Here is a 26355-nt window from a genome sequence, read left to right on the forward strand (position 1 = left end):
ATGGGCAGCTGTATACATGTGGCACACATAATGTACTCAGGCACACATAAATACACACACAATAAATAAAATTTAAAGGATGCTTAGTAAAGAATAGTTACACTCAAGTACAATTGTGAAAGCGACCCCACAACTGTCATTATACTACACACAGCATAGAATAAACCAAGTGGATATAGTTTGATTATATTGCTACAGCAGCTAACAGTTTTCCTGGGCAAAGCCCCTAGTGAATTTGTTTCAGAACAAATGACTACCGTGACTATAGCTAAATGCAGACATTAGTATCTCATGTTAGACCAGACATGAGTATTTCATGTTAGGCCCGTGTTTCAAGCAGCTGAAATGCCCTTGTTTATGTATTTTAAGGATTAAGGAGAGTGGAAACCAGGTGGCTCACAGGCTTTGGGAAGGACATTTGGTGACAGTGGCTTACTATTTTCCTCTAGTGTGGTTCTGATTGAGGTCATGACAAGCAGCAATTCCAATCTGGGATTATTTGAAAAATTTGTTTTTCTCTGGTTCAGTGTGACTGCCATGTTGTCATCGACAAGTTATGACTCAGCCCTGTTTTTTCTTTTTCTTTCTTTCTTTCTTTCTTTCTTTCTTTCTTTCTTTCTTTCTTTCTTTCTTTCTTTCTTTCTTTCTTTCTTTCTTTCTTTCTTTCGGATATAGGGTCTCGTGTAGCCCATGTTGGCCTAGAAGTCACTATAAAACTGGGGATGAACTTGATCCTCTTGCCTCTTCTTCCCAAGTGCTGAGATTACAGATGTGTACCCCATACCTGCAGATTGAACCGGGGGCTTCATGCATGCCAGGCCAGTACTCTATCCACAAGCCAAATCCCAGTCTTTCTTTTTGGTAATAAACCATTTTTATCTTGGTTGTACATCCAGATCCTTGGCTTCTATTAAGCTGCTCTTCATCCTTACTAGCATTTCCAGCCAGAGTTGACTGTATGCTTGGTTTCCAGGCAGCAAGCTTTCTACTGTGTACCTTTTCCCTTGCTGCTAGGCTTATTGTATAGGGGGTATTGCTTCCTGGCAGATCCCTTCCCTTGTCTCTCAATGCAGGAGTTTCCACAGGCCATTCTGGTGAATTTGGCCTAAGAGATGAGGCCAACATCTGAGCCTCATTATGAATGTTTGAGAAAAGTCCTTGCAACCTCAAGCTTGGACTGCAGCAGTACCAGAGTCCCAGGAGACACAGATACCTCTCCCCCTTTCTAGGAGAGATGAAGTGTGAATGGAACACAGACCAAGAACACTGATGAAAGATGCTGTCCATCACTGTATCTCTGACCCTCTGATTTCCTAGTGCTTCTTATTTGTATGTATGTGCTCAAGTATGTATCTTTGTGTGTGCTTAAGTGTCTATACATGTGTGTATATCAGGAGGGCAGAGAACAAGTTCAGGTATCATTTGTCAGGTGCTGGCCACCTTATGTTTTGAGACAAGTTCTCTCACTGGCCTGACATTTGCCAAGCAGGCTAAACCTGACTGCCATTGAGCCTCTGGGATCTTCCTGTTGCCACCTTCCTAGCCCTGTGATTTCTCTTCTTAAAATATTGGTTTGTTTATTTAAAGAAGCCAGTCCTGTTGGATTAGAGCTTACCTCTGTCATTTAACCTTAAGTACATCTGTAAAGGCTTTATTTCCAAATGTAGTCCTGTTGTGAACTCCTTAAACTCCAGATATCATTCTGAAACTTGTGAGAGGGAGACTCCCACTCCACACCATGACCTCACCAGCAGATAAAGTCAAAGTTTGGAGCCTTGACTTCCAGAACCATCCTGGCTATCCCGGAATTACAGGGATACAGATCCTAAGAGTTTGCACTTGGGATTAGTGCTCAGAATAGCAAAGGATGGGCCCAAGCTCACATCCTTAGTGGAGGGTGCTGTATAACTAACTCCCTTCTTCCCCATTTTCTTTTTTATTTTTTCATCAGAGAAAGCCTGGGAGTACAGCCTTTGCTCACCCTCCTGCTTATTGACCCCATCTTTGACCATTTACTTAATTTTCTAGGACTCACCTTTTGTAACTCTGAGATAGGAATGATCACATCAAAGAGTTGTTGAGGATTGAAATAGGACGATGCCCACAGAACAGACCTGGAATATGTATTCAGTTGAACCATCTCCTTTTGACCAATTTGTATAGTTATTTATTGATGTTTGGGTGATTTTTTTGTAATACTGTAGATTGAACTTAGGGCCTCACATATGCTAGGCAAGCACTCTACCCCTGAGGTCCACCCTCAACTCTCGTTTGTACCTTTGATTTGAAGACAGGGTCACACTAAGTTGCCTAGCTTAGTCTTGGCAGTCTTCCTGCCTCAGCCTCTTAAGTAGGTGGGATGATTGGTCTGTGCTATTAGGCACAGCAACTGACAGATTTGTCAGTAGAAGGCCTCACATCAGCATACCTCTACTGAGAAGGGGGCCTCAGCTTAGCACCAAATGCTACTGTTGAATGCACACTCATTTTGAGGACCCAATCCTGTGGATAAGTGAATGACACTGGACTTCAGAAATTCCTGCAGTGAACATGGCAGAAGGGGGGTGGGTGGAGTATCAGCATGGTCTAAGGGAAGTTCTGCACAAGGCAGAATGCAGTTGCTTCTTTCTGAATAAGTTTCTCTAATAGCTTTAGAAGGATGGAGGACATTCAGTGGCATTGTGGGCTGCTGGCCTGGTAAACTAACGCACACAACACAACATGTGCCAGGATGTTCATGAATGGGGCTGGACGGGTATCATTGCAGTGTCTTTTCAGTCTTGTCCTGTGTTTGCTGGAGTACATAGACATGCATCTAGTACCTCCCAAACTCTTGATTTCTTTTTTACTTATAGCCAAGGTAAGGGAAGTGGTTGGATTGCACCTACCTCATTTCCTCTGAGTCCTGTCCCCAGAGCATACTGCTGATTGCTCTCTAGGAAACGAATTTTCACATTGTAGACTTTGTTTCCATGAAACACCATCAAAACATAGGGTTCTGCCTTGGATTTTGTGGAACAATCTCGGACCAAAAAGGTACCATCCTGAAGCAAAAGGAGTTATGGTTATCTTCTCAGGTGTTCTGGAACCCTGGCCTTAAGGTAATGTCAGCAATGATGGTTTTGTGAGATTCCTAAATGGATTTAGTTTTTGGTGGTCCAACTTCACATTCCATTTAACTCAGTGAGCTTTTCCTGAGTTCCTGTTGGGGTTTGGATATGAAGTGTCCCCTCAAGAGGCTCATGTGTTAATTGGTGGTGTTATAAGGAGGCAGATGGTTTATGAAAGTGCTAACATCATGAGGTTTACCCACTGGTGAGTTCAAAGCTGAATGGGCTATTTGGAGGTGGCGCCTAGTCATAGGAAGTAGGCCATTGTGTATGTGTGTGGCGGTGTTGAAAAATAAATCTTGCCGGGAGGTGGTGGTGCACGCCTTTAATCCCAGCACTCGGGAGCCAGAGGCAGGTGGATCTCTGTGAGTTCAAGGCCAGCCTGGTCTCCAAAGCGAGTTCCAGGAAAGGCAAAGCTACACAGAGAAACCCTGTCTCAAAAAACCAAATATATTTATATATCTTGGTCTTCTTTTCTCTCTGCTTCCTGGCTACTGTGAGGTGGGCAGCCCTTCATCTATAGCGCTTCTGCTTTGCCACAGACCTAAAAGCAAACCTGGAGCCCAAAGAAATTCTTCCTTCTTAAAGTTTTCTCAGGTGTCTTGGACAGCAATGGCTGACACAGTGTCTGCATGGATAAGATTTTTTTTTTTTTTTTACTGCCTTCTGAGAGTGTACCAGATGCATGATGGTACTTCCATCTTTCAAATCTTGTTCTACTCTCTGGTCCTTTGTTTGATTTCCTGTCCCCAGCTCCTGGCTCCAGCCAGGCTACCACTCTCTGAATGGACACATGCTCTGGGTTTCTTATCTGTTGCATACTGGCCCCTTTCTGCACTGGGAGGTCCTCCTTCTCTATCTCTGGTGTGTTCCTCTACACCTGTCACTGTTCACATGTCCCCTGTTCATCCTGGAGGTTGAATCTTATTCTAGAGAGAAGAATGGAATCCATCATGGATCATGCAAAGATCTTAGCCCAAGAGATGAGATGCCCGTGTAGGAGAAATTTCAATGCAGGAACAGGGTTCCCGAAAGAGGGATGGGGCTTTGCAGAGACTGATGTGAAAATGAGTAGAGAGAGGGGCAGGAAATAGAGCCTATAGTGAGGTCAAGGCAAGGACAGGGCAAGGGAGAGGCGATAGGAAAGGTGCAAGAATCTTCAGTGTCTGAGGCCACAGGGTGGGCAGCAAATGTATGCAAAAGATCAACAGGACCAGAGAGACCGAGGACTGAGACTAGGGCATGGGACAGAAGTAATCAGCCACACTGGAGGGAATCACTCAAGATGAAGGTGTGAAGTTGAAAGGGGGGCTTCCCCTGAACCCACTGAAGGGCTTGGCTTCAGGATTATGCTGCATCATCCACATGCTGGAGGTTACCGAAAGCTTGCAACTATAAATGTGTGTAGATGATGATAAATGTCATAAAAATAGCATAGGTGTAGTCAGTATGTATGATGAATTATAATTCTAATCATTATATAGTTATCTATACAGTTTGCATGTGATACTGAGTGATACTGATAACTAATCTATAATATAATCTATAATAAGATATTAATATATAAAAAACAATGTCATGCAATATGATTCTTTAACAAACAGTAAATTCAAGAATAGCATTATTATTTTGTGCATATGTTATAACTATATGGGCAGTCAAAGTCTACTGAGAGCCACCTTGAGGTGACCAGCATCTTGCATGCATTATTTCATCTGGCCTTTACATAAATCTTGAGGAAAGACTTTTACCCCCATTTACAGATACAGAGATTTGGTTTCTGAGCCTAAGCAAATCTCTCAGGCTTAAATGTGTCCACCATTGAGGTTGTCATCTACAAAGTTCTTGCTTGAGAAATGAGCAGTCAAAATTTCAAAGGAAAAAATGGCTGGAAAGATGGCTCAGCCATTAAGAGATCTTATTGCTCGATCACAAGAATCTAGTTCATTTCCCAGCACCCATATCAGGCAGCTCACAAAATTATGCCTATCTCTGAGGGATCCAACATGCTCTTCTAGCCTCTATGAGTACCCACACATGTATGTGTCCGCACACACACACATTTGAATAAAAATAAAATACAAATAAATCCTTTTAAAAAGTTACAAAAAATCACAAAAATTGTCTCATAACATTTTTAGTAAATTAATAATTGTATGTTGGCTTGCATTCATAGCTGTTCTTGGTCACATGTGGCCAATGGTTGGACAGCTAGCAAATGATAAACCTGAAAGTCCAACTTAAAGACTAACTCTTTAAGCATGCCTACTCCTGCTTCATCAAGGGTGATGAGGAATCAGCTGCAGCTTTCTCTGCCTAAAGCATTCATTCAGAAGCAAAGGCTTACATCTCCAGCACAGAACACTGCCAGAGAGAAGGAAGGCGGATGGAGGCCAAGAATTAGGGCCAAACTGGGGTTTATCTTTTTAAACTCTGCAATGCACTTGTCAAAATAAATCTGGGAAATCTCTCATTTAAATTAAATTATCTCTCATAAATGGGAAACACATCCTGACAAGACTGCTGCAAACAGAAAAGGAAAACACAGTTGTTCAGCTTTCACACTGTTACTCTGTGTCTTAGAAGGAGGCAGCACAGGCACACAGGGAGGGAGGGGGGAACATGTGAGGAGCACCAAGCCCTGCCACAGGGATGCCGGGTGGCCTGCATGTTGCTCGCCCAGCACAGTTCACATGTGAGCTTCTGCATCTGAGTCCTCTAAGATTGTTTTCTGGTGAAAGCCCAACTATGTGAATGTAGTAGCGCACTGGGTAATGATTACCCAAAAAGGGAAGCCTTGCCTGAGGTCCACCATCACTGTGCCCCATCCTATGATATCAGAGGCCAGCATGTCTGAGGCCATGACAGAGGAAGGGGATAGCGATCCTAGGGCAGGGGACTAACCAATCACCCTCAGTCTCCATCCTACTGCAGAGAACTGCCATGGTAGCTGGAAGCAGCTGAGACATGGTGAAATGGGTACTAATCTCTTTGCTGTAACTAAGACCTTGACTTCAACCTCCCCACCTATGGAATGGGATAGTTCCACTTATTACTGGTAGGTCATGGTGGTTTGCTGGCAGTATTCTTTGTCTCTACTGCTAGTGTTAACAAACTAACATGAAATTAGTGACTTAAAAGTAAAGTCATTCTTTTATCATTTTGGAGCTCAGAAGTCCAATGTGGTTCTCACAGAGCTAGAGCTAGTGTGGGGGGAGGGGATGGAGTCTGTGTCTGTGACTCTGATTGTCCCTAGAGGTCACCAGAAGTCCTTGCTCATGGTGCCCCCACCATTCTGACCTCTACTTCCATAATCACATATTTTCCATGACATTCCTGCTTCCCTCTTATTTTGGGAATCACAGGGGGCTACCCGACTCAGGATAACCTTCCCATCTTAACCCCAAACTTAATGAATCTGCTAAGTCCCCTTTCTATATAAAATGGTTCATTCACAGGTTGTAGGATTTAGGCCATGGACATCATTGTGAGTGGGGTGGAGAATGGCCATGATTCCATTTATCATAGCAACTGATGAATAGTTACATTTTTTACATCAATTCTGAGTTTTCTTAAATGTGTTGGGGACCTATAATTTATTCACTACTTAACTGATGCATTCATATTGTGTTTTTACATTCAGCAGTGGTCAGGCTGAGGATCTGGTGTCCTTAAGCCACAGAAGCTTTCTGTTATCTCTAAGTAACCCAGCGTAGTTCTGTACCTAATAAAGTAGTCACTTGCTTTGTGATGAAGGCTGTGGCAATCGTTCGAGTTCTGTCCTTTTGGTCACATGGTAGGCCGAAACCCCTATTCCCTTTGAAATTTGCTTTGGTCTTGGAATTTGGTCAAGGAAAAGGTAAAGTATGTACTCCTGGGGAGATGTATGGGGAGCCAGAGTGGGAAGGTGGAAGTTGGTATTCTGTGGGTACAGGACCTCACATAGACCTAACAAGTCTATCTTGAATCTGATGCACAGTGAAGAAATAGTATCATGTGATAAATGACGGAGATATTGGGGGTATCTGTTGCTGCAGCATGACTTGTCATATGCTGGATCAAAGTATTCATGATCCCTGCTCCTCTCCTGAAGAAGTGAGCTATAAAGACCCAATTGTTCCATAGGCACACATTTAGTAAGGGGATGAAATCTGAAGAGAGCAGAAGGAGGCACTGCTCACTGTGACCACTGCACCCCACATACCCTACGTGGTTTTCCAGTGGCTCCCTTAGCACTGATACCTTTAAAAGCTGATTTTCATTTTATGAATAAGGAATCAACAGCTAACCTTGTTTAGGAACTTGGGAAAGTCACATCTCTGATAAATGACCCAACCAAGTCTTAGGTCTGAAGGCCATTTTAAATATCTCTGTATTTGAAGAAAATGACTACACAATTTCATCTGTATATGTAGTGTTCTTCCATCAAAGCTTTCCCTGTAGTAACTAGCAATTATACCCCATTATTCTTTCTCACCCCTTTCCTCTTCCATAGAACCTCTTCATCACAAGTCCCTTTCCTACTTCATGTAGAAATACACACGATGGCCCCAGGAACAATGTAGAGACATTACCTTGTTCTCTCTCCTTAGCACTTCTTCCACTGCCTGGCGACTGGATTCTCCAACGTACCATTTATTCTGCTGGACATCCTATGGTACAAGTCCAGTGAGGAATATTTTAGCATCAAAGAGAGGTGTTCATTATGGACTAATTAACTCAAATTTTACTTTTGTTCCACCATTGTACAGTCACAGACTAATTGATAGGTATTCAGCATAGAGCACTTTGATCTGGAACCTGGAAATACCTACTGACGCTGGGAGAAGATGGACATGGCACAAGCGAGTGCAGCTGGGGATTCTTGGGTTGATAGGAATCAAAAGAGTGGTCCTTGGGAGTGGCTAGAAACTGCCCATCGCTTAGGCAAAGTCCATCTTTTGAGTCTCAGGAAACATAAGCCCCACCCCTGCCTCCGTCAATGTTACTCAGTGAAGTCTGACGTGGCAAAAGGATGCAGGTGTTTTCATCTATGCTCTGGCATTGCATGTGTGCCCATGGCAGCATTGTCCTTCAGTCTCTTCATTGAGTTCTTGGGGTCACAATGCTGAGTCATCTTTCTCCAAGATTCTTCCTTATTCAGTATCTCAAACCTCCCCTATGCTATTTCTTTGGACCATGCATGATGGACAGTACTCATTCTAGTTAGAGATAGGTAGCAGAGACCGGGAAGTCAAAACCTGCCACATGGTTGGCAAGAATCAGGGACATGACATCAAGTCTGTGCTCTCCCAGTGCAGTCTCTGGTCTTCCCAGCACCAACATATCCATCCATGATGGGCACAGGTGAATGCCATCTGGCCAGCATGTACGGCTCCTACCTGACTGCACCTGTACTTCCTTTCACGCCCTCAGGTTGTGGGCTTGGCCAGTTAGACATGTTTACTATTCCAACTCACACACACACCAGCTACCCTGGGCTTATAGTCTTAAAGTCTTTCTTATAGTCTCTGCCACTCAACTCAGTAACTCTCCTCCATCAAGAGTGCAACACAGACTGAAAGGGAAACGTGATACAGGCGACCACGGGGGTGAGTCTCAAAAGCATTGTGCTCAGGGAAACAAAGCCGGGAACAAAAAAGCCACTCTCTGTTTAGAGGGTTTCTAGGAAGGACACAGAAATTAGAGAGTTGCCATCTGGAGCCGGAGGAGGACGGGTTTCACAGAAGTAGAAAGGGAATTGGGGAAAAGGACAGTGGCCAGCCTGGTATTTTCATTTGTCAAAAGCCATGGGACTGTATGTAATACTTGAAATTTCTGATATTTATTGCATGTAAATATCTTAAGTAATTCTTTAGTTTTGTAAACACAGACACAAATTGAAACAAAAATTCCGATCTTGTGTGAAGCCCCCTTTGTCACAAGTTCCTCTGCTTGAGGGGAAAATCAGTGCTGGGAGGGTCATGGCTCTGCCCTAGGCAAAGCTCAGGCAGGTTCCCTGTAAGGAAGTGTCTGAGACCTCACCTCCCTGGTAGCATGTGAGCTTTCCTCTCAATTTGGTCACTGTAGTGGTAGCTCTGGGACTCCTGGTTAGTCTCCAGGCTTGGGCAGGCTCAGCCGTGGAGTTTCATTTACTCTGATTTGCTCCTTTAAGCTGGAAGGTACCTTAGAGCAGTGGTTCTCAACCTTCCTAATGCTGCAACCCTTTAATACAGTTCCTTATGCTGGGGTGACCCCCAACCATAAAAATTATTTTGTTGCTACTTCATAGCTGTAATTTTGCGGCTGTTATGAATTGTTATGTGATATGCAGGATATCTGATTCAAGGGGTCATGACCCACAGCTTGAGGACCACTGCCTTAGATGTGGCAGCTTGGGGCATCTTAGACTATTTCAAGATGTGGTTATGAGGGGTGTAGGATGTAGACTGGTGCTTGAGTGAAGCCCTTGGTGGCTTCTGAGTGACAATGAGGAGGAGTCAAGGTCATCTTTAGTTCTTTCAGGTCCTCTGAGTGACTGCAGAGCAAGCACTGTGCTTAGTGTTAGTGTAGCATTAACAGTGCTGACATTTCTAGTCATCCCTCAACAGAAGACAGGGGACCCTTTACTTTGGGAGCCTTTAGAAGGCTGGAGGATCCTGCTTTGCCTTTTAAAAAGCACAACATAATATACACAGCGTTAAAAGTCACCATTTTAGCCACCTTTGAGTATTCAACTCATCTCGTTAAGTGCATTTATATGGCGTTAAAACCATCGCTATGATCCATTTCCAAGAATTTCCCATCTTCTCAAACTGAAAGGTTGTGCCCACTAAACAACAGCTCTCCATTACTGCCTTTTCCTTCCCAGTCCTGGGGAGCCATATTGCTCCCAGATGTCTCTATAGACCTGGCTGCTCTAGGAACCATGAATAGTAGGAGGTAAATGCTTGCCCTTTATGTCTGTCTTCCTTCACCTAGTGCTATGCTTTTGAAGTTTACCTATGTAGAACATGCCAGTTTTTTTTCTCTATTGAGATGCTTTTTGTGTGTGCACACATGCCTGTGTTTGTGTGTGATGTTTATCTCTGTCTGTGAATGGACACCTATAATGTTATAAACATATGTTCAAATCATGTTGGGCTCTGCTTTCTGTTCTCTTGGGGATATGCCCAGTAGTAGAATGTGGTCATTGACCTCTAGTTTGTTCTTTGTCTGTCCTCTGGAATACTGCTTGAAAAAAAAAATATTAACATAGCAATGGAAAGTCAAAGCAGCCAATTTACCAAATATTACACAGACATCATTATTGAGAGGATTGAGATCTGTCACAAGTCATAAGATTTATTGAACTGTTGAAAATAGGAATATCCTGATCTAGCACAAACTTCTCTCACACCTTTGGAACTCAGGCTCTGGGAAGAGTTTGGTTTTACATGGACATTGACTTAGAGTTCGAGAATCCTGAGGCTTATAAAAGTGGCAGAGTGAAAAACATTCAGGTCCAAGTGAAGGGAAAATGAAAGAATATTCCAGAGCCCATTGGAAGATTGGGAAGCCATTAGAGAATTAGGTAGGGATTAATTATAAGGCCAAGCAGGGAAATGTGAGATATTATAGGAATTACAAGGAATTCATCAGAGATCCCACATGCTTCACATACAAACCATGAACAACTCTGGAGCAGGATACCCATAGGCCAGGGATGTGGAATGAGGGCAACACCATCTTCTTTGGTGCTGTCTGTAGTAGGTAATGTCACAGGTGATGGAGGGTGGAACAGATAAGACAGAAAGAAAGCTCACTCTCCTTAGAGGAAACCATGAGTGTAAGAATGGCTGAGAAGTGATTGTGTGAAAGGAGCTGATTTTCAGGAGAGACCACGAAACAAATGAAGACAAAGCCATTTCTTAGCTGTTTCTAGCTCTCTTCTGTGTCAGGGATCTGGACTCCTCACGCTGTTTGACACATACAATCAATGCTCAGGAAACGGCTGCCCAGGCTCAACTGAAGTTGAAATGTGACCTGTAAATCTTTCAATGGAAAACGAATCCTAGTATTCAAATTCCAGTTAATTATCCACGAGACTTCACAAATACAAGTCTAAATCTGTCAGCCCCACCCTCCCACCCCCTGGAGTTAATGAACAGAACATTCTGAGAATCTGCAGAACACACAAGTTAAAAATCTAGTGAAAGAGTAAGGCCATATGAGACAACAAAGCGTTTTAGAAACATTAAAACCCACTGATTTGTCATTGTATCAGGAACTAATTAATGGCAACCGCAATGATCTGCTCTGAGCTTTCCCAGAAAGCTCTCACTGGATGCCAAGGACAGTGAGAAGGGCTTGCAGGGAAGTTCCCGCCTCACCTTTTCATCAGGCTTGGTGGGGACAGGTTTCTCCGTGTTTGTGTTTTCATAGGGCAGCACACGATCATGAGGGCTGTGGCTGGCTGCAGCTTGGCATCTCTGAGGACAGCATTGCATGATGCTTGTATGGTCTAGGAAGAGATTGCATTGAAATGAGGTCACATTGCTGTCTAGGTTTTTCTCCCTCCAACAGGAAGCTGGGCCCATCACTTCTGCCAGTCTTTGGCTGTCTTTGTGGTCTAGACAACACCCTCTCACCATGGACTGCAATGCCCTCTGAATTATTCCCTTGCTCCTACATTCACCCTGCCCACTCTCTCTCCACTGGGAACCTGGAGTAATTTTCCAAAACTGTAATTGTGTGTAATTGTGGGGAGATGCCTCAGTGGGTAAGAAGTGTTTGCTTTACAAGTGTATTCAAATCCTCAGAACCAATGAAAAGGCCAGATTCTAGTGAGCAGCTGGAATCCAAGCATTCCTACAGGGAAATGGTAGACAGAGACAGGAGAATCTCCAGAAGCTTTCAGGCCAGCTAACCTGGCAGACTACCCTAGAAAACAAAATAAAACAAAACAAAAAACCCTCAAAGACCCTGTCTCAAATAAGGTGAAAGGTGAGGACCAAAACCCAAGGTTCTCCTTTGACCTCTGTGTGGGCCTACACACACACACACACACACACACTCACACACTCACACACACACATACAAATGCAGAGAGAAGGGGAGAGAGAGAGAGAGAGAGAGAGAGAGAGAGAGAGAGAGAGAGAGAGAGAGAGATATGTAACGTGATGTAACTACACATCCTGGCTAAAAATCCTTCCATGATTACCAATCTCCAAATAAAGTCTCTCATCTATTTTTGTTTGTTTGTTTAAATAATTTATTTAGCTGGGTGTGGTGCTGCATGACTTTAATCCCAGCATTTGGGAAGCAGAGGCAGGAGGATCTATGTGAGTTCCAGGACAGCCAAGGCTACAGAGGAACCCTGTCTGGAAAAACAACCAAAATAATAATAATTTATCTTTACTTTAGGCGCATTGTCTGTGTGAGGATGTTAGATTCCTTGGAACTCGAGTTGCAGACAGTTGTGAGCTGCCATGTGGGTGCTGGGAATTGAACCTGGGCCCTCTGAAGAGCAGCCAGTGTTGTTAATCATTGAGCCACCTCTCCATCCCCCTCTCTTCTGTTTTTAAGGCTCCAAATTCCATATCTTCTTATGTCTTCATCCTTGCCTCATCCTTCCTACATTATCCACTTCATCCAGGCCATAATGAACTCTGCTCAGTTTCTTAAATCTACCATGATCATTCCTAGGTTGGGAAATGCCATTAAGAAACTCCAAGTTTAAGCTAAGAAAACTAAAGTATCGTTTCTTTTTAACCTGGAAGAACAACTGATAGAGAAACCATGGTAATTCAGACTTGGATACTTGGCAGATATTTTATTTAGAATAAAGAAAGCAAGCTTGTCATTTCATGGAACACAAGGGGATAGTATTTGCTGCCAGTCATACATTTAAACCATGAAGGTGCAAGCTGGAAGCTGGGAAATTTGTATCTAACACAATAGTATCCTGATAGACTTTTCTCATGAGATTGGTGGTGCTACTTGCAAATATTAAGTATATTATACAATGACACATTGTTGTGATTGGAATAGTAACTGGATCCCCAAAGCATGTGTGTTGAAGATTTGATCCATAGCATGGGATGCTCTTGAGAGGTGGTAGGTATTTTAGGAGAAGAACCCTAGTTGGAGGAAATTCAATTAGCGGGGATGTGCTCTTGAAGGGGATATTGGGGTCCCAGACTGGAAAGGAGTAGCCTTGTTCCATTACATACTCCCTACCACGATGCTCTGCTGCATCATAGGGCCAAAGCCCAGGGCCAGGCAGCCATGGATAGAGACTAAAAGCATGAACACAAATGGCCTGTCACACCATGGCAATCTGACTGACACAAACATGTTGTTATGTTGACTATGACAAGGGTGGACATCGAAGGATTGATCCCCACATGACAGGACTGTCAGGAGGTGATTGGTCCATGAGGGCTCTGACCTCTTCATGGGTTAATCTACTGATGAGTTCATAGATTGTTAATAGCTAGATCCTAGTTGGAGGAATTGGGTCCCAGAGAGCATGCCTTTGAGGGATTTATCTTATCCCCCGACTCTGCTTCTCACTCTGTCTGCTTCCTGGTATCCATGAGCAGCTTTGCTCTGTCACATACTGTGTGATGTTTGACCTTGCCTCAGTTCCAAAAGTGATGGAGTCCAGCAATCATGAACTGGAAGTTGCAAGTCAAAGGAAATCTTAGCTCCTTTAGGCTGTTTTTACTTCAAGAAATTTGTTAGAGAGGGGAAAAGTGGCTCATAGGTATGTTAACACTGGAAGTCTAGATCATGTCTGAGAACCATTATTTCTAACTGACCAATGTGTTGATGCTACAATTTGCCATGCCCGGGTAAGAAGTGAATTGAGAGGCAAAATAAGCCAGTCCATTTTACAGACTATAGAAAGTTGTTGTTTCACCTGGCACCTGAGCATTAAGATACCACCATTTGTCAAATTTTGATACGGTGTTTTCTCTACATACTTCAACCAAAATGAAGCATTTCCAATACATGTTATTCTTGTAAACAGAAATCAAGGATGGGGTTTTTGACATTTAGGTTGGAAAGATGACGTGTGGTATCAGCAGGTAAGTCAAGCACAGCTAAGACATTTGTGAATATCTTAGGAATTTAAGCTAGGAATACCTAAAAAAATCATAAAACTGTAAGAGTATACAAACACTATGTAAGTAAATACCAGACAAAAATTAACATATAAACCAGGTATGGTGGCACACACCTTTAATCCCAGCACTCAGGAGGCAGAGCTAGGCAGATTTCTCTTTGAGTTTGAGGCCAGCTTGGTGTACATAAAAAGCTCCAGGCACCCTGAGCTAAATAGTGAGGTTCCATTGAGGGGAGGGGTAGGGGAAGAACACATATAAACTGGAAGTGAGGTGATTCTCGTCAGGCCAGCATTGGAAGCCTAGTGCATCCCTTAGTCTTAGACTTATGAACAAGCTGTCATCCTGGTTAGCAGCTGAGCAAGAACCTCAGGAGTGTGAGCTGCTTTAGACCCAAAACTTGGTTTAGATGAAATGAAGTTTTGGCAAATATTTACCAAGAACAAACAGTATTCCTGATATCTTGAAAGTTCTATTTTAATTGTGCCAGAGATTATGGTTTTTATTGAGTCTAAGAATGTGTGTGTTCGCTTTTTTTTCTAATGGGAATTGGACCCAGGGCCTCGTGCATGCTAAGCAAGTGATTGACCACTGGGTTATGTTCCTAGAACAGTGTAGAACACTTTAGTTTTCTTTTCTGTTTTTCTGAAACAGGGGCTTACTAAGTTGCATAGGTTGGCTGTGAGCTCACCCTGTATTCCAGGAAAGCCTTGCATTTGCAATTCTCCTGCTGAGAAGCTGGGACTACCAAGATCTAAGCAGAAGACCTACCACGTAGAATCTAAGTGCATTTATAATACTAAGCTAATTTCACCCACCAATTTATGATCTTTTTTTTTAAAAAAAGATTTATTTATTATTTATAGTGTTCTGCCTGCATGTATCCTGCAGGCTAGAGAGGGCACCAGATCTCATTATTGATGGTTGTGAGCCACCATGTGGTTGTTGGGAATTGAACTCAGGACCTTTGGAAAAAAAGCCAGTGCTCTTAACCTCTGACCCATCTTTCCAGCCCCCAATTTATGATCTTAAGAATAAGAAGAAAGCTAAAGATTTCCTTCCTAACTAGAAAGAATCATCCTGAGTGAGGTAACCCAGATCCAGAAAGACAAACACAGTATGTATTCACTCTTAATGAATATTAGATGCAAAGCAAAGGATAACCAGGCTACAACCCACAAACCCAGAGAAGCTAGGTAACAATGAGGACCCTAAGAGGGACACACATCAAGGGCCTCAGGAAGAGAAAATAGTTAAGATCTTCAGGGTAAACTGGGAGTAGGGGTAGAAGGGAGGAGTGGGGGATGGGAACAGGGGGAACTGAGTGGAGGGAGGGAGGGAGGGAGGGAGGGAGAGAGAGTACAGTCAAAGAAATATCTTGATAGAGGGAACCATCAGGGGGTTAGGGAGAAACCTGGTGCTAGGAAAATCCCCAGGAATCCACAAGGATGACACCAGATAAGACTCCTAGCAATGGTGGAAAGGGTGCCTGAACTTACCTTCCCCTATAATCAGATTAGTGACTACCTTAATTGTCATCATAGAACCCACATCCAGTATCTGATGGAAGCAGATGCAGTGATCCACAACCAAGCACTGGGCTAAGCTCCTAGACTCCAGTTGAAGAGAGGGAAGAGGGATCAGAGGAGAAAGTGAGGTCAAGGTCATGATGGGGAAAACCACAGAGACAGACAGCTGACTCAAGCTGATCGGAGTCCACGGACTTGGGCCTGTCAACTGGGGAACATGTATGGGACCAAACTAGGTCCTCTGAATGTGGATGACAGTTATGTGGCTAGATCTGTTTGGGGAGCCCCTGGCAGTTTGGCCAGGACTTATCCCGGGTGCATGAAATGGCTTTTTGGAACACATTCCCTAGGGTGGAACATCTTGCTCAGCCTGGACACAGGGGGAGGGGCTTGGTCCTGTCTCAACTTAGTATACCAGACTTTGTTGACTCCCCATGCCTTACCCTCTCTGAGGAGCAGATGGGGGGGGTGGGATGGGTGGAGGTGGGGGGGGCGGGAGAAGGGGAGGGAGGTAGAACTGGGATTGGTATGTAAAATGAAAAAACTTTTTTTTTTTTTTTTTTTTTTTGATTTTTTTGAGACAGGGTTTCTCTGTGTGGTTTTGCGCCTTTCCTGGGACTCACTTGGTAGCCCAGGCTGGCCTCGAACTCACAGAGATCCGCCTGCCTCTGCCTCCCGAGTGCTGGGATTAAAGGCGTGCGCCACCACCGCCCGGCGAAAAAACTTTTTTAAAAATAAAAAATTAAAAAAAGATTTCCCTCCTAAAATTTAAGTTGATAAATAATAAAACTTAACCTTGAAGTGGTATTGAATCTATACTACTAAACTATTTTTGAGAACTACACCTCCCAGACACAGAGGAAACATGGGGCGTAAAGGAGAGATGGACCTAACACAAGCAGGAAGGAACCCAAAAAGTTAGTGAAAAGTTGAGCAGCCAGTAGTCCCAAAAATAACACAAAAGTAGACCCAAATTTTGGCAGTCACAGCAAACATCAAACATGGAAATGAGCTTGGAAACAGAACACTTAAAAGTCAGACACAAGTTGGCTTAAAAACCTAGTGGTGTGCTGATCACATAACCAGTCTGAGGGCACAGAGAAATCACATGTAAAAGATGAGGCCCATGTACCTTTCAGGCCTAAGAGCAAACCTACACACCTCTATTTGTGAGAAGAACATTAGCTTAAAAACTTTCTTGTAAGTTATCCTAGAGCAGAATGCAGGGGGCATATGATTTAAATGGCAGTGACTGTCTTTCCTTTGTGGCTCGAAGCAGTAAGAACAAACCTGAGAGGGGAAATCAGCATTATCAGCGTTTCTTATTACTCACTTTGTGCCCGATAGAATTCAGAGATTATGAAATTTTTATGATATTATGGCAACTGATTCATTATCGTTCAACCCTGTATGCCTTGCTTAAATATTTAAAAAGTCCTATTTTTTAAAAAGAGCATTTGGAAATAATTATGCATTTGTAATCTGCTCACAGAACTAGTTAAATGAAACAACAGCAAATTTGCCACATCATTTTCTTCTGAACGCCGCTGGCTTGGATCTGTGTCGGATGATGAATGAATAAATGAACAGTTCTGAGCACGGTGTCTGTGGTATCCCCCACCACATCATAGGTTCTACTCCCTCAGAATGAAAGCAGCTAAGCTTCTGAAGCTTCCTACCTAGGACATTGCACTTGGGGTTGATCTCTCTTACAGAGCCTGGGAAAGGGAGGGAGACGCCAATGAAGAGACTGGCGAGAGGTCAGTAGAAGAGTTTTGGGGGTGAGTAGCTGATACCCCAAGAGGCAAAACAGCCCAATAAAAATGATTTGGGGTGAAACTGCACAGCGCCAATCTAACGTTTTCGATTTCTCATGGAGCTGCGTGTCTTGGCACAAACTCTGACCCTTGCTATCAGCTCATGGATGCTAACCCGTGACCACAGTTAATATTACCAGAGAGATAGTCTCACACCTCTCTGTTGCCACCTGCAGTCCAACATTTCAAATCAGGCATTATGTCAGGACTTATCAGAAGATTTTAACTTATATTTATACAAAATTAAAAGTTAACTTTATAGGAAAAAAGGCCATATGTGTGTTTTCCAAAAGAAAACAGAACAAGACTAAATACAGACATACAAAAAATCATCCACACTTCCAAATCTAAAGAACAGTATTTTACTAACTTGACATATAATGTTTCTGAACCCTCTTCTAGTTTATACATAACACACACACACACACACACACACACACACACACACACACACACACACACACTGTATTTACTGGGATTCTTTTTTTTTTTTTTTTAATTTAATCCTGCCTAGCTACTAGCCATCAGCTTTTTTTTTTTTTTTTAAAAGATTTATTTATTTGTTATGTATACAGTGTTCTGCCTGCACGTATGTCTGCAGGCCAGAAGAGGGCACCAGATCTCATTACAGATGGTTGTGAGTTACCATGTGGTGGCTGGGAATTGAACTGAGGACCTCTGGAAGAGCAGTCAGTGCTCTTAACCTCCTCCGAGCCATCTCTCCAGTCCCCTAATGGGATTCTTTATAGTTTAGCTTGAATTAATTTATCAATACATTGGGCCTATTGTGTTATCGGTAAGTGAACTACCCAGAAACAAACCAAACATATCCAAGATTCTTTTTCCATTTGTAAGATAAGAATAATGACATCAGCTCCTATAGAGACGGGGACCTCACTATTCTATATAAATGCTCACCCTTAAGGCATCTGTATGAGTTCCAGTGTGGGGCTGAGTTCCACTAAACTGACAATCTATGAGTGCAGATGACTCATTGTCCTCTGCATATGACAAATAATTAGTAGTACAGTTATGCTACACAGCTGGCTTGAGTGGTCAAAGAGAGCTGGGATTAATTTATGGCCTCCCATCATCCCTAGGACTCAAATGTCAGCAACGGGAGTGCTGGAGGTCAGATTTCAGCATGTAAAGATGAGACGGCATGGAGTATTCATCTGGAGAGTCCCTGGGATGAACAGGGCCAGAAAGGGCTTGACTTGTGGGTTTTGAAAATGTACTTCAAGGTTAAAGAGAATCATAACTCAGAGCAGATTGGCGAGCCTCTATCTTAAAGGTAAAAGCATGTTTGGATACAAAGCAAAGCAAGAGTAGTCTGGAACCACAGTGTTAATGGCCACCACCACCCAGAGTCCAGTCCATCATTTGTGTCCTCAACCCATCACAGAAGAAGCTAGACTTCTTAAGAAAGCCCAGGGGGGGGACAGAAGAGATATAAGAGATATTTTGCCTCCAATTTTTTCTCTTTCCATCAACAGGCACCCACAAAATGCATGATCAGTACCAAAACTGTGGCCACTCTTTAAAGATGCAGAGTAGAGACAGCATCCCTCCACTGACCAATGCTTCTCCATCAGCATACTAAGCAAATATTCATTCTGCTGAGCAGAAGTTCATTTCTGATTTTTCAGACTTAGCAAAGTGTCATATTCAGAGGACAATGAGTCATCTGCACTCATAGATTGTCAGTTTAGTGGAACTCAGTCCCACATTGGAACTCATACAGATGCCTTAAGGGTGAGCATTCATATAGCATAGTGAGGTCCCCATCTCTATAGAAGCTGATGTCATTATTCTTATCTTACAAATGGAAAAAGAATCTTGGATATGTTTGGTTTGTTTTGGGGTAGTTGGGAGGTAGAGACAGGAGGATCAGGAGTTCAAGGTCAGCTTAGGCTACAGAGTTAATTCAAGACCACCCTGAGCTATTTGAGACCCTGCTTTGAGAAGGAGGTGGGGGGCAGAATCTCTGTTTGGAGAAAGTCCCATTATCATTGTATGCATTGAAAAAAAACTTATCATATGGGTCTTAGTTGTTTCAGTGTAGGACAAAAATGAAATGAGGCATGATGGGAAGCAGTCAGATACCTTTGAGGCTTACTGATGTCATTTGGGGGAAGAGGAAATGGGGAGACAAAGAAAAGAAGGAAGAATATTAAAATAGGAGAGTGTCAAGTAGAAGGCTGAGTGTGCCTGTGTGTATATTGTACTGATATTAATATTTGAGTTTTTTATTTACATTATTCTATCAGTGGAAGAGTGAAGCTCAAGTGAACTTCAGTGGCCCTGCTGAAGAGAGAGAGGCAGAGCCGGGACCAGGACAATGGCACTCTCTCCTCCTCCATTGTATCCTACGGAGCTGGCTGTTCTCAGATAATCTTTTCTAGCTAAACCGAGAGACATGAACACAGTACTTCCTGGGCACACAGAGTAATCAAGAGGGAAAATGCACATGGCAGAAGTACCTGAGACAAATGACATGGACAAGGTTGAGCCCCTGATAGGCACAGGGCTGTGTTTCTATTCTGCTTCATGCAGAGATATGTTTGCTTTCCGCGTTTTATGCCATGATCAGTAAGAGGGATCATCTAAGGTATTAGGGTCATTTTTTCATTTTACAGATTTTTATTTTTTAAGATAAATCTACATTACACCCAGTGTGTTGGGGAAAATTGTCTACAACTGTTGGAGACAATGGAGAGCACAGTGTACTTATGAACTGTTGGTGACTGATAGATGACTCCACCCCCCTTCTGGCGAAGACCAGGAATAGTATGTTCTTAACAGTTTAATAACTAACTGCTACATCTACTTTGTAAAAATATATCTGAGACAGCTAAAGAGCCACACAGCTTGAGACCCAGATAGTTCTGTTTCCAAAAGAGTGGAACTATTGCACTTCTGAAAAATGCCAATATTATGGTTTGTAACACTAATGCTTATAAGAGGATTATTTTTCATTATGGACTCAAATAAAAATTAAGTTGTTATGTAACTTTAACAGAAATGGAACACTATTAATCAGTGAAAATGAGACAGTCACAGCTGTACACTTCAAGTCATTGGCTCCAGTTCACAAACATCGAGTCACTGTGTAGGACTCTTGTAGAGTTCTGGCTTACCTGTGTATATCATGAGTCTTACTTACGGCCCCCTTACCTCTGACGTGTACAGTGTGCTTTGCTGGCATGTAGGAAGAGCTGAGGAAAATGTCAGAATTGGTATGTTAGCATTCCTGTGACAGACAAAATCCCACTTATGGGCAAAATTAATGGCAACATCTTCAGGTGACATTTATGAACTTGCTTGAAGAATTGTCAGTTTTCTAAAACAGCGGTGGTTGGCTTTTCCTCTCCTCTTTCAAGTCTGGCAAGCATGAGACCTGGCACTAAGGGACTGGGGTATATACTATTTCCTCTTGTCATCTGAGGACATGCCAGCACTCTTTGCTTTGTTAAGCTGAGTCTGGTCTTGCCTTGTAGCTACACGCATGAACACGAACATCAATGTGTCTGGGGGCTCATATTCTTTTTTTTAAATTTATTTCTTTATTAATTAATTTTTTTATTTATTTTACATCCTGACCACAGCTTCACCTCCCTCCTCTCCTCTCATTCCCTCCCCCTGCCTTTTAGTTCCCCTATCCACTCCTCTGTTTCTGATCAGAAAGGGGTGGGCCTAACATGGGTATCAATAAAGCATGACATATCAAGTTGAGGTAAGACTAAGCTCCTTCATTTGTGGGGCTCATATTCTATTGAATTGCTACCAATTGGAGTCAGCTATAGATATGAAGAGAAGCATAGAAATTCACACCTTTTGAAAATGTGAGCCTGGCGTTGGTGGCGCACGCCTTTAATCCCAGCACTCGGGAGGCAGAGCCAGGCAGATCTCTGTGAGTTTGAGGCCAGCCTGGGCTACCAAGTGAGCTCCAGGAAAGGCACAAAGCTACACAGAGAAACCCTGTCTCGAAAAACCAAAAAAAAAAAAAAAAAGAAAAGAAAATGTGAGCTGGATGATACATGAATGCAGAGGATCTCAAAGAACGCCACACAAAAGGGGATTGTGACAATAGAACACAAGGCATCCAAACAGCAATATGCACTTCTAATCACAAAAGTGGTGTGACCAGGCCTGCTCACCCACATCTGCACTTTGCACCTTACTCTAATGTTCTACTTCATTTCGTGGTACAGTCAACGCCAGTGTAAGCTCCAGGTGCTAAGAGAAGTCTATCTAATTACACGAGCCATGCTATATCCCAAGGATTGTGCTATTGACAGAAGCCTCTGGTCTAATTAAGAGAAAGTTGACCTTTTCCTAGCACCAGTGAAACCAACTGAAGGCATATCTGCTTTTTGTTGTCTCCACAGAAGCCCAAGGACCTTACAGCTGGCTTTATAATTGAAAATACTTGCAGGTTATCTGAGAACTAGACAGTGCCACCATCACTGGTTATGCTACCGACATCCAAGCTCTTGACTGTTAAAACTGGTATCCCCTTACAAGGAGCCAATGTATCATTTCTGTTAAATGACTGAGAAAAAAAATGAGCCACAAATTTTCTCTGATTTTAAAGAATTTGTGGGGAATGCTAAAAGAGGTGGAGTGCCATTCCAGAATATTTTAGGTACCAAGAACATAGTTGGTAAGAATAGACAAAAATTCTAAAACTGACATAAAAGTGATGATGCACCTAACACATGTGTTGAGCACATTCAAATGAGCCTATGTTTGGGAGAATAGGAAATGAAGGAGAGATGTGGTCTCTGCTTTAGTGGGGAGCAGTTTATACAGGGAAGCCATGATGATGGAGAATTCTAATGGACCCTAGAGATGTCCTAGGAAAAGTATACCATGTCAACTGCTGTGGTGTGAGAGGTCACACATGTGGAATTGCTCAGATTGTAAAGGATGGGGAAGCATGTTCAAGGAAGGTGGGATAGCACTGTGGGAAAGGCTCAGAGATGAGAACCATAGGTTATTCTGCAAGGGCCCAGGAAGTAATCCCATAGGTATGGTATGGGATGGGATGGATGCTCTTGGTATCAATAGAAGGCTATTGCAGTAGTCCAAGCAAGAGTTGATGGGGGCCGTTCTTTGCAAAGAGCTAGGAGGAGAAATGGGTATATTCAAGACATGTTTTGGAGATAGAATTTTGAGTTAGAAAAGGGTGCTCCTTGGCAGGAGTAGGGGAAGTTTGGGAATGGCATTGAAAATAAGAGCAGATTTCAACACTATCATTTTGTCATGCCGAGGACCTCTCTAAGGGAAAGGGTCTACTGAATAATTGAACACAGGTCTGGGGGCAAGCAAGGGGGCAAGATCAGGAGAAGGGAATTTGGGAATTATTGACATGGGGAGGGCATTTGACCCTGAGATAAATGAGATCAGGCCTTCAATGACAGGAAGGGGCCCGTAAGATGAACTCAGATACCACCATCATGTAGGGCTGTTCTGGGAGGGAAGTCCAAGAAAGAGACTTAGGAGAGGTAGGTAATTAAGAGAACAATTAAAATTAGACATTGTGTAATAAATCAAGCAAAAGCTGAAACCACATCAAATAACTACCACAGATAGAGGCCAGATGGAATAGCTTATTATCTTTTCTCAAATGTGATTTTTCCCTCCTACTCGAAAATTGCTGCAAGAAAGAGTATTGGATCAGATGGGGACTTAAGCAGCAAATAGCCTCTTCAGGGCTACAAAGGAATGGTCCTAATCTCTGAAGGTCAAAGAATGAGAAGTTATTGAAGGTACAAAACAGGACACCTTGAAAAATGAGGCAGGAGAAGGGAAGTAGGGCTTGTGATGATCCGAGGTTCACAGCCTAGCAATCATACAGAGAACTGCTATTTACTAGGCTCTTGCTATGTTCCTGGCTCTGTTTCAAGTTTAGACACCAACACTGTCCAGTCCAAATCCATTGTTCACCAGTGGTGCTGTGTCAGTCCAAGTCCAGTTGCCCCCACCTCACGGCCCTTCTCTTCTACCACTGATGTGGACACTCCCAGTAAATATTATAAATCAAGGCACCATCTCAACTCTGGGCATGCATGAGGAGAGCCATGACTATTGGGCAGAATGGTTAGAGTCAAGTTGTTATGGCGGCAGGGGCTTGGGCTTTGGAGTTGCCCTTAGCTTCCGTGGCCAAGGAATTCTGTCTCTCTGGACTTCATTTTTACCATCTGAAGAATGAGTGAAATAATGTTCTGGATTCAGTGTGGCTCTAACCTTGGGTGTGATGGGTGGAAATAAGTTTTCCACATAGGAAGAGAAGTAACGATGGGGAAAGTAGACAGAAGAATAGATGTGCAAATGTACTTCTGAGAGGGATAGTGTGGTTGCTGGAGGGCATCTGATGGGGATGTGATGTATAAGGGCGAGGGCTAGGAACTGAGGTCACAGCCATTAACCAGGGTTGCATAGCAGCAACTCAGAGTCCTAACTATGCAAGCTCTACATGTTGAGGAAGCCACTACTAATTTTTATCAAGCGACCTTGATCAAGGAATCACCTTCGATTCTTCAACTCCTCAGTGAAGTTGATGTCACAATCAACTGATCATGCGATCACAGTAGCATTCTCAACATCTGCTCACTTACACTGTACTGTTCAAGTGGGCTTTGACACAGTTGTGAACTGAGAACAGCTAGAGATGACCCACTTTTCCTGAAAAATTGATCAGCATCCACCCCATTCAGTTAATATTCAAGTTTTTACAGTTCTCAGTTGCCTGTAACATCCAATCATTTATAAATAGCAGAAAGATTTGATTAGATTCCGAGGCAGATGGTAATGTCCTTGTTTTCCTTGAGACCTATCACTGGGCTTCAGAGTAGACGGTCTAACATTTCCTGTTTCTCAGAAGTCTTGTGAGTCACTATCTAAGATCTAAGAGGGTACATGTCTGCTAACATGAGAACTAACAGGTATTCCTCCCTTCTTACCTGGTGATGTCAGGTGGACTCCTCTGAGGGTTTTGGTTTTGTGATGGGTGAGAAGGTCCTGGCTTTGTCTGGTGATAAGATCCTGGAAAGTATGACATACATGGGTCAGATTGCACAGTGCATACACTTGAAGACTTTCAGGAGTACACTGGGATGGCTATGATTTAAGTACTCTCATTATCATTACAGGGGACTTTTGGAAACTATAAACTCATATAGTCCACAGCTTCCCGTTCCCCCAGGAGTACCACTTTCTCAAGGCTGTAAAAATTGCATAGATTGTTTACAATCTAGAGCACACATGACTGGATTTTTCCAGTGAGACAGAATATTTCATCAGAAGGCATTTTAGGGGTAATTATAGATAAATTACTTTTAAAAGACTTTGGCTTTATCATGTACCCATACACCCATTTATTTGTTTGTTGGTTTATTCATACAATTCAATGTGTATTTGTATAATGCTTATGGAATAGGTTCTCTGCTATAGCATGGAGTTACAGTGAAGAGAGGTATGTGGTTCTTAAATAAAAGAAGACAGCAAGCAAGCAGAGCAAGAAGGAAGTTTTGGACAGAATGGGTGACATAAAGAAAATAAAGTATGCTTTAGGATACAGGGTTGACCTTGTGTAGCTAATGAGGGCCTTCTGAGAGCTGACTGGTGAATGACATCCTGATCAGGAGAGTGTTAAACCAAAGGACTGCTGTGGGCCAGCAGGGTTTAGGGATGTCTACTGCCTGCACAAGCCATTTGTGTTCTTATTCCCATCTTGTGATAGAGCAGATGAGCTTCCAAGGTTCTGATGTAGGCCAGCTGGGAACAAGCAGGGATCCATTTTCTCAATGCTTTCTCCTTGATCATTGTCTTAGATAAACTTAACTGTCAACTTTACACATCCTTCAGTTGCCTAGAACAGATATACATGTCACTGGGGGATTATCTTGATAATTAATTGATGCAGGTGGGCTTAGCCCACTGTGGGCAGCACCAACACCAGGAAGGTGTGCCTGGGCTATCTAAAAATGCTAGCTAAGCATAAGCCTGGGGGTGGGGTGGGGGTCAGCAAGCAGCATTCTTTCATGGTTCTTGCCTCTAGGTTCCTACCTTGATTTCCTGCCCTGATTTGCCTCAATGAGTGACCGTGACCTTAAAGTGTGAGCTAAATGCCCCCTGCCAAGTTGGTTTGGGCCAGAATGTTTATGCACAGTAACAAAAGTCAATAGAAAAAAAAAGAATCAAGTTCAGTCATACCTCCACATTGGAGTTACTTAGCATGCCATTACTGTTCCTGCTTTTCATCATAGATGGATTTTTAACCAGCCATTGATACTTAGGAAGGACATTGAATATACTCTGATGTGAGACTCATGAAGCACTATTCCTATTGTGATGGTGAGCCATAAAGCCATGGAAGCATGCACACATTGGCTGTCTTGCCTTAATATGGGCTGTTACTCTGTGCTCTGCCCAAGGTTGACCACAGACTGGACACCTCCAATCGAATGGACTGTGATTACTTGCAATGACATTTGAGTCAGTGATAGGTCCATTAATCACACACCCATGAAAAAAATCACTTCTTGTAATCAATAGCTACTTGGAGCATCTGCCCCTCGGGAGCATAACAATGCCCCACTGTTACATTACTACATCAAAGCCTGTTGCAAGGTTACCTGGATGTCTTAGTACATTAAGAGTCACTGTAGATTTCATTTGGTTTCACAGTTATTTCAGTTGCTAACAAGTCCCCAGTTCTCTTTCAGGGCCCTTGGAATTCACAGACCTGGGTAGGCCCCTCTTCCAAGTGTTTTAACGTCTTCACTGCATAGGGCACAGCCAA

General features: G+C 42.9%; 1 protein-coding gene across 6 annotated transcripts in view; it reads right to left on the reverse strand.

Annotated features, from left to right (window-relative positions):
* Positions 1-26355, reverse strand: part of Clnk (cytokine dependent hematopoietic cell linker) — a 241106-nt gene that overhangs the window by 8388 nt on the left and 206363 nt on the right. For all 6 annotated transcript variants that reach the window (XM_076546189.1, XM_076546190.1, XM_076546192.1 and 3 more), the window contains 5 exons: positions 24515-24596; positions 20724-20764; positions 11462-11592; positions 7685-7762; positions 2889-3044 (listed from right to left, as the gene is read on the reverse strand). In XM_076546189.1, the coding sequence (XP_076402304.1) occupies positions 2889-3044; positions 7685-7762; positions 11462-11592; positions 20724-20764; positions 24515-24596 (488 nt within the window). The remainder of the gene's footprint in view (positions 1-2888; positions 3045-7684; positions 7763-11461; positions 11593-20723; positions 20765-24514; positions 24597-26355) is intronic.

The sequence above is a fragment of the Peromyscus maniculatus genome, chromosome 10, assembly GCF_049852395.1.
Source record: "Peromyscus maniculatus bairdii isolate BWxNUB_F1_BW_parent chromosome 10, HU_Pman_BW_mat_3.1, whole genome shotgun sequence".
NCBI lineage: Eukaryota > Metazoa > Chordata > Mammalia > Rodentia > Cricetidae > Peromyscus > Peromyscus maniculatus.